General features: G+C 40.7%; 1 protein-coding gene across 1 annotated transcript in view; it reads left to right on the top strand.

Annotated features, from left to right (window-relative positions):
• LOC134395538 (contactin-6-like) overlaps window positions 1–14194 on the top strand; it is a 278197-nt gene that overhangs the window by 53288 nt on the left and 210715 nt on the right. Inside the window, exon 2 of the mRNA XM_063121702.1 lies at window positions 172–306. Within this exon, the coding sequence (XP_062977772.1) occupies window positions 252–306 (55 nt within the window). The 5' untranslated portion in view covers window positions 172–251. The remainder of the gene's footprint in view (window positions 1–171; window positions 307–14194) is intronic.

The raw sequence follows: 14194 nt of genomic DNA, 5'->3' as shown, positions 1-14194 counted from the left end.
AGAGGAAAGCTCACTGAAAATATCAACTCAGTGTCTCATGGCAGCAAAAAAAAAAAAAAAAAAAAAAAGACAAATCCAATATTAATAACTATTAAAATGTGTAATTAAATAACATAATCCTACATGCCTGTTTGCCAATTACACTGACAACCTATCATACTATTTTTACAGGCTATAAAGTAGTGTCAGGAAGATCTACGTGGTTTCTCTGATGATTGGATGGGAGGAATTCTTGACCTTGGAAAGTGGAGATGATGTTGCTATGGAAACTCGTATTTCTGCTACCACTCATGAGCTGTTTTACAGGTAAAGTGTTCAATTATTACTGCTTCAAAATTGATTGGTAAATATATAGGGCCATATTTCATTTCTTAAAGGCAATACATGTATCCTAACAGGGCTAATCTACACAAACCATTTGGTTCAACACCTTGTCATTAAGATGTCAGTTACAGTTAGAGCTTATTCCAATGACCATTTGAGCCTGAAGCAACTACAGCTTTTAGGCTGTAACCCTATGTACACTTCCCTTTCAACTCAGTGGGGCTTACTTCTGAGTAGACATTTGTAGGATCGCACTGCTAATGCACTTGTGCTGACTTTCCCAAAGCTGTCACGGGCCCGGAATGAACTTTTATTCATTTATGTGGTTAATTAATTAATATTCTGCCTTTCCATTAAAATTAGTGCTCAAGGGGGCTTTTCATATGTAGTGCTCAAGAGGGCTTTTTGTACACACATGCACACATTGAATTCAGTAAATTCAGAATACAGTAAACCAAAGATACAATGGACAACATAGAATAGGTCTATCTAAATATCTGCCTAATGCAAGAGTACAGAATGTCAGGCCTGTAGGGGCACATCTGGCTCTTTGGGAAACTCAGCGGTCCCAATCTGGCCTTCCAGGTTTCTCAGGAGACCATGGCTGCTTCTTCTGGCCCTATCCCCTTCCATGTCTACTGATCGTTTGGTGCTTTCTTAGCTGTTGTGAAGCTTCCCCCACTCTAAAAGGTTGAAATGCCTAAGTTATAGTCAGTAACATAAAATATGAAGGGGATTTATTTGTTTCTTGGCCGCACCCCCTTTTTCATTCAGCCCCACCCAGCACTGGAATGTGGCTCCCAAAAGCTTCTCCAAAATGGAATCCAGTCCTTGGGCTGAAAGTGGTTCTGCACCCCTGATCTAATGTATTTGGGTTGTAATTGCCAAATATGTGATTGACATATTTGGGGTGAGGACAGACTCTTCGTCTGGCTGGATTACGTAGTAGCCTTCTTGTTCTGCAGTTGTCAGCATAGTTAGTTTGCGAGTTTCCCTTCTATTCCCCTTCTATTCGTGCATTGATTAACATCTGACATTGTGAATCTCATGCCTCTTATTATCTTGAGTTGGAGTGCCAATGATCTGGTTTTCTTATAGACTATATATTACATAAGAATTCAGCTTTAATTCAATTTATGATTTGAGATGTGGATGGATGGTCACTGATTATTTATCTCTAGTAGCAAAACAATACTTTCTGTCTCAAAATGGGGGGAAATAAATCCAGCCTCATTAAATTGATATAATTGCCAGAAATGAGGCTTCATCAAATACTTCACATATTATAAATGAACACATGAGTTACTTAGTGAAGGATGGTAATATGTAGGGATTTTAAAAGGATAGGTCTATCAGTGGCTACTACCCACAATTTTCAGCATACATTGTCCATTTTCAGAGTCAATATTGGTCGACTAGATGCGTTAGATAGTTCGACTTAGATCAGACATGTTGCTGAGCTTGTACTTCTTGGCTTTGACTTATAAGAAATGGAGAGTCTCCCCTCATCTACAAGGTGAGCACAACAGTGCATGAATTCTTCTCTGGGCTAAATTTTAATCTGAGCCAGGAAATAATTCCCCTCCAGTTTCTGTTCCACTCAGCTAGCATACAAAATCCCTCCATCATATCCCCCACTCGCACCCCTATCTACCACCAATCAACCAAGCCCTCTCCTTTCTTCCTTGGTGGCAGTTATCAGCCAGAGGGAGAAGGAAGAAATGGAAGTCTCTTCCCTCAGGCTCCTGTTCCACAGCATCACAGTGCTCCAGGCTGCAAGCTCCTAGGAAATGCAATTTCTCAAGAGCCACTGGAACAGCAATGCAGCTTACCAGGTGCTGGAGTAATATTTCCACACACATCCCATCCACTCCCCATTTCTACTGGTAAATGGGGTTAATGGAATCAGTGCAGGATTGTAAATATTGATTATTACTTTATTTGAGACACATATTATGCCTTCCATAATATATATTTCAGTGAAGTTTACAGTGCAAATTAAAAGCAATAAATATAATGAATAAGTGCACATTTAAAAGGCACTACTAAAAATCCTAAAAACAATAGTGTAAACAGCATAGCAAAACTACATAAAAGGTACTTAAAAATCCCAGAATAGAAACAGTTTTGCCAGGTGCCTAAAAGATAACAGAATAGCCAACAGGTATGCTTATTTGAGTTTCATAAGTGCTTCTGGAAATCTTACCCTATAGTTCTTCAGTCCTGTGCTGTTTGTATGCACATAGCAGAATACTGAGATGAGACACAGGAGCATGGAGCAAGTAGGTTCACAATTTATTAATGCCCAGAGCTGCACCTGTTAAGGGGTTTTCACAGCTCCAGAAAGGTGAAAGCGGTTGGCCACAAATGGGACCTGCACCCCACCCCATGGGGCAACTATCAGGAATCTCCTACAAAGTGCCTCTGAGTACTCAACAAATCCCTACTTCTCATGGCTTTCCCTGTACACACCTGCCAATTGTGACCATCCTATTTTAACATGCCCCCACACACACAACACAAATTGCTAGAGGGAAAAATGACCCTAAGATATAGCACAGTGTAGACAAATACCCGTCCTGCAAAATTAAGCCGTGTGTGTGTGTGTGTATATATATATACATCCATATTTGGCTGATCTGTAACCAGCTAACTTTATATTGTGCCCTAAAGGAGAGGACCAGTTTGGGATAGGGTAGGCTTAAATAGCCTTCTACACTCTACCAAATGCCAGCATTGGCATATTATGCATTTGCATGCCGCATCCCATGTGCCCCATCTCAGCATCAGGGCACATTCTAAGCTGCCCCCATCTGTACACTTTCCCAGCAGATAGGTGAACCTGCTTCTCATGTATGAATGAAGGATGGAGTGGTGTCTACATTCCATGGAAATCAGTGGAAAATATCCCATTGGTTTTAAAGTTCTCTGTTGTGCAGTGAACAATTGAGATACGTAGTGATTTCTGCACTAATAATGTGGATATGGTCCCTTTGCTCATTAATGCCACATTGACTTCTGCGGGGTCACTATATAGGCCCTGGGTGCAGCCATTTGTCTGACATCTGCCTCTAACGAATGTACTGAACTTGTTATACTTCATAAAAGTGGTCTCGTCTTAGTCATAATCTCGTGGTGCAATTATGCTAATTATAGCAACTACAAGGGAACCTTAAATTAATCATATGATTCATGACTCAGCAGCTGGGTTCCTGTGAATAATGAAACAGAAAATAAAGCAAAGTATAGTCTGGAGGAAACTAAAAGGAAATGAGTTTGTGTTTTTTTAAAGTAGAGTCTGGCTGCCTCAGAGTGAGACGTGAGATAGCAAGGCCCCCTCCAGTTCCTCAGATGGACAACTTGCCTGGCTGCCTCAAATAAGGTGCTGAGACAATGTGACCTCCTCCATTGCCTGGCTAGGAGTAGACCAACTGTTAGTGGGTTCCTCCTTCTTTTCCCAAAGAATTTTATGCTGTGGCTATGGTATCTGAATTTGCTTTTTTTATGCTTCCCTCCAAGTTCTCTCCAAGTTTACTTCCCCTCGGAAGGCATTGCAAAGTTGGCCTACCAACACAGAGGAAGCCCTCTCTTTTGTACATGCATAAAGCACTTTTCCTTTAGATGAAACATGGAAAGTGACCTCCTTTTTAGATGGCAGATAACATTAAAAGTATCAGTTGCTATACTGTGGGATATAATAAGAACGTCGGGCTTGTTTTGGAGTTTCAAGATCTGAAGTTGTTTGAAACATCAATAATTATTCTTCAACACATTTCTCAAATGAACAATCACCTTTTTGGAATGAAGGATTTCGTTTATGTATAATTTATGTGTGACTGTGAAAATCTGTTTTAATGGATGACAGTGTTTGGATTCGGGTTTGATATGTATATTGTGCTTTCTTATCTTTTTTTGATCTGTGCTTTTACTTTGTTAGATTTTGTTATATTGTTCCTTTGAAAATATTTGCAATTAAATCTAATTTAAAATAACAAACAATAACAAAGTATATAAGGAGTTAAAGGATATCTTGCATATAAAACCTTCTCCAGCACAGGGAACTTCTTTTAGAGTATCGGTATTTCAGTATTCCTTTTTCATTTATCCTCCAACACTGTGTATGTCACAAAATGCATGACCGTTCTGATGTTCCACTGCTCAAGAATATAGAATTCATGCACAAGAGTTGTGATGATGGTGGAAGACCAGAATTGATGGTTTTTGCTAGTGCTGGAACTCAGTAGCTTCAGGTATTGGGCAGTTGAGAAATGTAATAAATAAATAAATAAATAAATAAATAAATAAATAAATAAGCCTACCCAGAATGTTTCTACATTTCCTCTGTGATTGGGATGAGGGGTAAGGCAGAGTAGGTCCCATCCAGTAATCTTTAGGGATGGCACATTTGTTTCACTTTCCCATGTATTCGTTGTTGTTTTTAACTCTCGTGTACTTTCTCTCCAAGATATGAATATAATGAACTGTAATGAAATTCTCTTAATCTGCACCAGCCAAATTCTATACGTGCATCTATTCCCAGCACAGTAAGGACTGTGTTTGCTTGTCCTATATGTGGTTAAAGATGAGGATCCTGTCAAGAAAAATAAAAGAGGTGGCAAGCAACGCTTAATTAAGCACTAACATGGTTGAATATAAAGGGATTCAACCAGATTTTTAAGAACTAAAAGAGCTCAGCATCCTGGATGGATGAATCTGTCAGTTTTGGTTTCTCCCATATTCAGTTTTTCTTAATTTCAATTTCTTTTCATCTTGAATATGAAGGACTTTGTGAATTTGAGTTGGTTCTTCACAAAAACTTCACCCATCCCTAATTATCTTCCATCAAGCACATCAAAGCTATAAGGAAAGTGTCCTTGTAAGACAGAGGGCATGTCTACACATAGGGGAGGGAGTGGAGAGGATCTTGCAATATGCTGATCGTGAGATCCTCTCCCTGGGTTCTCACATGCCGCATGATGGAAGGAAGGAAGCAGGATGTCGTGCCCACCATTTTTTTAAAGGCAGGACCTGGAGCGCACTTGCGCTCCAGTGAAAAAGTTTTTTTTTTAAAAAAAAAAAACTAACCCCACTCCCCATTCACCCCCAATGTCCCTGGGCTCTCCCTGTCCCAGCTCCTTCCCTCTGCTGACCCTTGCTACTCGCAGGGAGAAAGGAAGAAGCTGTGATAGGTGCTCACACCTTGGGATTGTCCCGGGGCCATGGGAAAAGCCAGGAAAAACTTTTTCCCAGATATCCCAGGGAAAGGGAGGGATAGTCCCTACCTGTTCCCAGAATCCCCTGTGCATCATGTGGATGCACAGGGACAATCCTGGGATGATCCTTGTGATAAAGACTGGTGTAGACATGCCCAGAGTCAACCCATTTTATCTAGCTTACATGTTTATTCAGAAGTAAGTCCTCTGGGTTCAATGGGACTTACTCCCATGTAAGTAGGATTGCATGCCTTAGGTGGTATAGGTATAGGATGCTGAGGTTGCTGCTATGCCCCAAGCCACAGAATTATGACCCCCCTCACCCACCACGTCTGGTCAAAACTATGCATTGTAGCATTATAAAGTACACCATTGGAGAAGAAAAATGCTTTTGATTCCTGGAAAAGGAACATTAGCACAGAACTGGAATAATGAAGCAAAAGTCTTCCGAGAATATTTTAATTTAATTAACAAGGCTAGATCTTTCTTTTTTCTGAGAAACGCACATCTCATTAAACTAATGTTCTTTGTTCTTCTCATTTTCTCGAAAAATGATTATTTGTTATGTCTCAACAAGTCTTTTTGCTGATGTCAAAAGGAATAAATAATGTGTACATGGATAATGACATTGTAAGGCAGCAGAATGGACTCCATCTTTTTTCCAATTTCACTTTTCATAAAAAGCTAGTGCTATTTAAATGAGATAATCTGATGTAAACACATAACTAGAAGGAAGGAATATGATGAAGATAAAGTCTGAGATCATTATTTGAAAAGCTGAATATTTCTTATTAGGATTCACTCTGCCGTTTTCACTCCACTATTGTTAAAATGGAAATGCTGCTTATAGTAGTTAAGACAGGGGATAAAAAACTTTTGGGTAATAAGGATATCGGCAGAATCATATCTGCTGATATCAATAGGAAAAATGGACATTGGTTTTGAGAAAAAAATACTCCACCTTCCATATTCCTTTTCCCGAACAATTCCAGACAGGGGCCGGCCCTACCATTAGGGAGTTGTCTCAGGCAGCAGATGCTGGGAGGAAGCAGCAAGGTGTTCAAGGAGAGAACTGTATGCCTTGCACCCTGCTCCGTACCCTCTAAGTTAGCCTGCTGCCTTCAAGTTCTCTTCATTAGTGTTGAAGACAGATTCATCTGTCAGTCCAGTCAGCTTTTGTACGTGGAATGGGACAGGGTGCCATCTTGACCTTTCCCTCAGGAAGCAAAATGACTCCAGGAACTCTGTACATGTTGCTAGTTCTGCCACTTCAAGAAAGTCACTTACAACCTTATACAGCTTCCTTATGTGGAGACATTCAGATCATTGGTCCACCTAGTCCAATATTGTGTGCCTTGACTGGAAGCAATTTTCCACGTCCCCAAGCAGGGATCTTTCTAAACAATGCTACCTGGGATCCAATTAACTGGACAATGGGACAAAGCAACAAGGTCCCAGAATAAAGGAATGAGTCCTTGCTGGAGAAATAGAGCAAAAGAAGTAGGGGGAAACTGAGGAAGGAACACCAGCCCAGCTGTGGGTGCTGCAGGCAAAGGATCCAGAAGGAGAGAAGCTTGACTGTATTGACATGATGGCCCAAATTAGGGATGTATGAGACTTTAGTTTCCGATCATTTAAGACCAGAACTTGCAGTGTTCACACATCTGCGTGCAAGCACATTTTCTGGGCAAAGTTTGCACAAAACTTATACTACTCATTCGTAAAATGTGTACTTGAGAAATATGTGCCCATTGGAGAAAATGTACATTTTCACACTTTAGTCAATGCAGAAAAAGTACACATTTGAGTATGTGCTCTAAAAATAATGTGCACCCAAATGCATACATTTTCCATTTGCAGTCGGGAATAGGAATAAGGTAGACTGAGCTTGGAGAACCTCAGCAAGCTTGAGCCTCACTGTTTATCCCATCCCTAAAAAAACTCCACCACCCATGACTAGTGAATTCATGGCTCAGGTATAAAGGCTTACTTACAAGAAAGGGCCTACTTGTGAGCAGAAACCTGACCTTAGTGGGCCCTCTCTGGTGGCACAAGCCCAGTGTTCCATGCCCTTTGAGTCAGGCAGGCCCATTTCTTGATGGACCAGACAGACCATCTGCTTGCCCACCTATTCACCTGCCTGCCCACAGTAGCAGCACTGATATTGGGTTGTTGTTGTGAGGATAAAAACGGAGAGGAAGAAGATTATGTGCACCACCTTGGGTTCCTTGGAGGAAAAAAAAGGTGGCATATAAATGCAATAAATAAATAAATAAAAACTGCAGCATATAAAAACTCCAAGTTTTATATACCTCTGTCCCTTCTGGTCTCCTTCCCTCCCTATATTTATATTTGTGTGTGTGTGTGTGAGAAAGAGAGAGAGAGAGAGAGATCTGAACATCCATCTGTTGGGATTTCAACAGGACCTCTTGCTTTAAGGTAGCAAAACGGTTCAAATAGCTGACTGCTGGGCCAAATCCATCCATCTGAGAACTAGCAGCTGTCAAGCTAGAGGCAAAATTGTTATAGAGGAAGGGTTGTTATCAGCAGTAATAGGGATGGAAGTTAAGGCATTGGCACAGCACACTTCCCACATGCATTTTAAAGTATCCTTCCTGAAAATTAGTTGCTGACCAGAGCTCTAAGGCTGCAACCTGATAGACACCTACACTGGGGTAAGTTCTAGTGAAGTCAGTGGAGATTACTTCTGAGAAGACACCTATACCTGCAGTGTAAAGAACTTTTTCAGCTTGAAGTTTCATTGATTAAGACTCCAGAAACCTTTGCTTTTTGAACAGTGGAGCATTTTTCCAAAATTCTCCATGGTGCGTAGATCAAATTCTGAAGTCTGTTTCCTTCACATATTTGAAGCACAGTTAGAGACACACATAACCACCAACCTTTTAAACTTTAGAGATTGCCAATCCATTTAAAATCACACTGCTGCATTGCACCGGCATCCCAACTGAGCTTTGCTCACTGTTCCTTTCAGAGGAAATTCCCTAATTTAATATGAAATTCCCTTTAGTCCTCAAAGTGTACGTGTGCAAAGAGAGGTTAGAAAACAGCTGGGTTTTGCAGGTCAATTCTCTTTTTAATTTTCGGTTGAATTGATTTAGCTGTCAGAAAGATAATATATTTTTAAAAGTTAAGTGAGGCATCTCAGATATTTCTTGACCCCATCTTTGAACATATCTCTACGAACATCTTCTGGGTAGGCAAAGATTTGCTCCATGGGTGACTTGGTGTGTCTTCATTTCTATAGACTCTGATTTAAAACCTCCCTAAGTCTTTAAATAATTATTATTTCATGACCTCTCCCATGGGTTCCTTTATGTAAGAGGAAATATATTTTTCTTCCATCTAGTGAATTTTTATTGGGTTCTCCTGTTTTTAAATATCAAATAATTTCACCTCTGCCTCAGAAAGCCTTATTAACTTGAGAAAATAACATTCTTCTGGCAGTTTAGAAATAATTTAATGTTTTCATTTGGGTGCATAATGGATTCAAAGAAAAATTCAATTCTGCTTTTATTATCTCTTTTATGTACCTGAAATGCACAGGTGATCAAGTATGTAAAATAATTGGCGTAACCTTTATTGCTTTTAAGAGTAAAAATAAATTTAAATAATTAAATATGTGATCATCTTAAAATCTTTAAGTAACATGCAGTTTACTTGGGGTGGGGGGAGTACTACCAACCACTGTGTTCATAGGAAAAGTTGACTTCCTCTTTCTAGGGTGCCTAAAATAGCAATTATGCATGCATCTCACAGCCCCATTTAGAGCAAAATCCTATGGAGGACATCCCAGGGCCTATAGGATGATGCAAATCTCCCTCCCCAAGACCATTGACAAAGCTATGAGCTTGGGGAGGAAAATCTGAGTGCAGATTTCCTCCACATCTTGCAGCCAGCGAAGAAAGCCCTGAAGCAGCTTCTCTTCCAAGGTCCCAACAATGGTCTTAGAGAGAAGGAGAAAACAGGGAGAGGGAAAATAGGTTGGAGGGGAGGTGGAAGGAGAGGCTGTGAAGCCTCTGTATCCATGAGCCTCGTCATTCCCCTCCTTGTGCACCAACAGATAGGTCAGCTAGATAAACCAAGAGGCCCATCTGGCTAAAAAATGTAAAAAGCAGGAATAAGCCCTTCTGGAACAAGTAGGACTGGGGGTATTTAGCTATACTGCTTGAGGAACCCTTTCCCTTCAGTGGCTCTGATGCTACACTGCCCAGAAATGAGCATGTTTACCAAATACATAAGAGCTCAGCTTGTGTGAGTTTAGGGGATTCTGCCAATACTTCAGTCAATCTCTGGAATAAAGATTATTCTGTTGATCCTGCATTCTCTTCCCTGAGGTGGAACTCATAAGGTAACCTGGTTTTCTGGTGATGCAATATGTAGGAACATCACTAGAGCTGGAGTGGGTAGAAGTAGGAATAAGGAAATAAGCAAAACTACAGCCAATGTGCTGTAGTGGTTAGAGTGTTGGACTGGGACTTGGGAGATCCAGGTTCTAGTCCCTACTCAGCCATCAAGTTCACCCAATGACTTTGGGTTTAGGCCAATGCTAACCCTCTGCTTAATCTACCTCACAGGTTTGTTGTGAGGATAACAGGGAGAGAAGGAGGACCATGTAAGCCACTTTGGGTTTCTTGAAAGAGGGGAAAGGTGGGATATAATAATAAAAATAAATCTAACCTGTTCTCCAGCCTTAGTAATAATGATGGCTGACCTGCAGACCCCTAAGATTTGGTATACTTCAGCATTTCGTTCTGCCTACACTTTTAAGTGAATCAATCTGATTCTCACTTCCTGGAGTTTTGAGTGTCTTTTTTTGAGTGCTGGGCTCTCATTATGTGATGGGGATTGTGATGGTATACCAGCCCCCCCAGTGCTCCACAGACTGCCTGCCCATTCTACTGGTGATGCCCTTGGGGTTGGAGTTGGAACTGCAAGATAGTCCAGGGAAATTACAATACCCATGCCATGTGTCCCTTGTCTGGGCTCAGAACGTTTTGGCTGCCATGACAACCATGAACCTATCCCAAATAATGTCAGTAAAGTAAAAGAAAGGGGCGGATTGTATCACTATCTGTGTTCACATATACTACAAAGGTGGATAAGTATTATAAAAGCCTTTTAATACATTAATAAGTTTCAGTAGTGCAGAAAAAAAGTATATTGCCACTGTAGGGCTGTGTAGTCTGACATTAAGAACACATTAAGAACACACTAACAAATACTAAGAACCCATTAAAAACACTCAAAGTCAAGGATTTTTTTTTTTTAAAAAAAAAACAGACCAAATGCGTTTTGACCCTAAAGGAGGGTCTTCCTCAGTAGTCACATATACTATATAGACACTTAGAAATACTAAGTAATTTACAAATTGCCAATACCACTAGATGTTACTGTCCCTTGCTTTTTAAAGTAGGTATTGGGCTAGTATATTTCTGTTTTATTGACTATTCTAAAGCCTTTGACTGTGTGGATCATAACAAACTGTGGCAAGTTCTTGGTGGTATGGGGATACCAAGTCATCTTGTCTGCCTCCTGAGGAATCTGTATAACGAACAAGTAGCAACGGTAAGAACAGACCACGGAACAACGGACTGGTTTAAAATTGGGAAAGGAGTACGGCAGGGCTGTATACTCTCACCTTACCTATTCAACTTGTATGCAGAACACATCATGCGACGTGCTGGGCTTGACGAATCCAAGGCTGGAGTTAAAATCGCAGGAAGAAACATTAACAATCTCAGATATGCAGATGACACCACTTTGATGGCTGAAAGCAAGGAGGAGCTGAGGAGCCTTATGACAAAGGTGAAAGAAGAAAGTGCAAAAGCTGGGTTGCAGTTAAACCTCAAAAAAACCAAGATTATGGCAACCAGCTGGCAAATAGAGGGAGAAAACGTGGAGGCAGTGACAGACTTTGTATTTCTGGGCGCAAAGATTACTGCAGACGCTGACTGCAGCCAGGAAATCAGAAGACGTTTACTTCTTGGGAGGAGAGCAATGACAAATCTTGATAAAATAGTTAAGAGCAGAGACACCACACTGACAACAAAGGTCCGCATAGTTAAAGCAATGGTATTCCCCGTAGTAACCTATGGCTGCGAGAGCTGGACCACAAGGAAAGCTGAGCGAAGGAAGATAGATGCTTTTGAACTGTGGTGTTGAAGGAAAATTCTGAGAGTGCCTTGGACTGCAAGAAGATCAAACCAGTCCATACTCCAGGAAATAAAGCCAGACTGCTCACTTGAGGGAATGGTATTAAAGGCAAAACTGAAGTACTTTGGCCACATAATGAGAAGACAGGATACCCTGGGGAAGAGGCTGATGCTAGGGAAAGTGGAAGGCAAAAGGAAGAGGGGCCGACCAAGGGCAAGATGGATGGATGATATTCTGGAGGTGACAGACTTGACCTTGGGGGAGCTAGGGGTGGCGACAGCCGACAGAAAGCTCTGGCATGGGCTGGTCCGTGAAGTCACGAAGAGTCGGAAATGACTGAATGAATGAACAACAAAATCCCAGGTTTGGGATACAGCTTCCTGTCCCAACTGCCAAGGTAGTGTTCAGTCTGCAAGGAGCCTCTTTATTATGTTCTGTAACGAAAACTGGTATTTCTAAGTGTCTATATAGTATTTGGTCTGGTGTTTTTTTAAAAAAAAATCCTTGACTTTGAGTGTTTTTAATGGGTTCTTAGTATTTGTTAGTGTGTTCTTAATGTCAGACTACCCAGCCCTACAGTGGCAATATACTTTTTTTCTGCACTAGTGAAATTTATTAATGTATTAAAAGGCTTTTATAATACTTATCCACCTTTGTAGTATATGTGAACACGGATAGTGATACGATCCGCCCCTTTCTCTTACTTTACTGTCTTTACTTTAAGGGGCCTGGATAGCTCTTTTGCTTACCTATCCCAAATAATATCAGGCCTGCACGTGTGTAGGCCATACTCTGGATCTGGTGTTCTGTATGGAGGTGCAAGGCAGTTGACAATGGATAGAGGACCCATTATCGAGAAGGGGGCAAGTACATAGGTCCAGCCCCAGAGACAGATGAATCCAGAAGATGTTCTGAAGATTTGGGGATGTTCCTGCAGATGGCAATCCAGTATTATAGATGTTGCGAATATCTGGAGTAGGGTGGACATCCATCTACCTCAGTGGTTCTTAACCTTTTTGGTGTCACACCTCCCTTGTGAAAAACCTTATGACCCACGCCTCCCACGTGTTAACGGCCCAAAATTTAGGCTTAGGCAGGACAAGTTTGCATTTTTTAGTTCTGTCTCTGGACTAAAAAAATGCATATTCAATGAAATGAACACAAACACAAGCAATGAACAGTTTTGTGGAAATAAAACCTGTATTTAAAGAAAGTATTTCTAATAGCTACACACATAAAAGAAGGAGAATTTCAAAATAACTTCAATGTGATCGCTGTTGTTGTTTGTGCTCAGCAAGAGTAGTTATTTGAGGGACAATGTTAGATAATGCTAGGCGCATATCGTCTCTGGCATCCAAACGATTTCTAGCTTTGGTTTTTAAGCTGACAAGAGTTGAAAAGCATTTAAGAGTTAACAGCATTTAACAATGCTAAGTTTGTTTTCTAACGGCCCCCAGAACTGTTGTTTTTAAATGGATACTGTTTTATACTGTTGTTTTTTATGTCTCTGATGGTTTTTAAATTTTGTATACTTTTTAATGTTTACTGTTTTAACTTTTGTGAACCGCCCAGAGAGCTCCGGCTGTGGGGCAGTATATAAATGTAATAAATAAATAAATAAATATCCAGATTCACACAGATAGGTGGTTGGAAATGGAATTAATGATGAAATAGTTTTGCCAGAACAGGATATGCAGCCATTTGAGAGCACCAAAATTCATGAAGATTTTGATTGAAGAAATCAAATCAAGTTTAGGGAGAAAAGGCCTATGCTGGGAGTTGTAGGCCTTTTCTCCTGTGCTCCTAGGCCAGAAGTTGGAGACCATGTGACCTCACCCTCTCCAAACAGCATTCAGATAGAACTCTTGGGCTGCTACATTTTCAACGGGTGCTTTTAAAAATATTTTAAAAATTGAAAGAAGAAAGGAACAACTGCCTAAACTTCAAAAGGTTGAAACCCTGTCCCTTCCCCCAAGGAGAAATTCTCCGAAAATTTCTCCTTTCCCTAGCCTTTTTCTCCAGAGTTTTCATTTTCCTCCCACCTCCCACGAAATGCCAAAAAATGGAACAATCAAAACTTTCGGCCCGGCTCTACTTTTTGCAATAAACCGGAAAAAAATGACTTAGAACAAAACAGTCACTTACCTTGAAAGATTTATTGTTCTTTACGAACGCTGACGCACATGTAGCAGGTAATGATAACTACGATAACGCACGTGGTGTACAAATGAGCTACATTATAGCTCCCAAGATTAGTAGAAAGAAATAAGGTTGGGCCAAGCTGCGCTGCTATGTACTTGTAAAATAAACAATTTATAGTTGAGAGGCTACTCACACCTCCCCTGGAGTCGGTCCAAACCTCCCCTGGGGAGGCATACCCCACTGGTTAAGAACCCCTGATCTACCTGGCTCCATTTATGCATAAATGCTGCATAAATTGGCTTATGTACAGCCATTTGCGTAAAAAGCCCCTTTATGTAAAA

Source organism: Elgaria multicarinata, chromosome 3 (genome assembly GCF_023053635.1).
Source record: "Elgaria multicarinata webbii isolate HBS135686 ecotype San Diego chromosome 3, rElgMul1.1.pri, whole genome shotgun sequence".
NCBI lineage: Eukaryota > Metazoa > Chordata > Lepidosauria > Squamata > Anguidae > Elgaria > Elgaria multicarinata.
The sequence above is the reverse complement of the archived record's forward strand: the minus strand, read 5'-3'. Positions and strand labels throughout refer to the sequence as shown.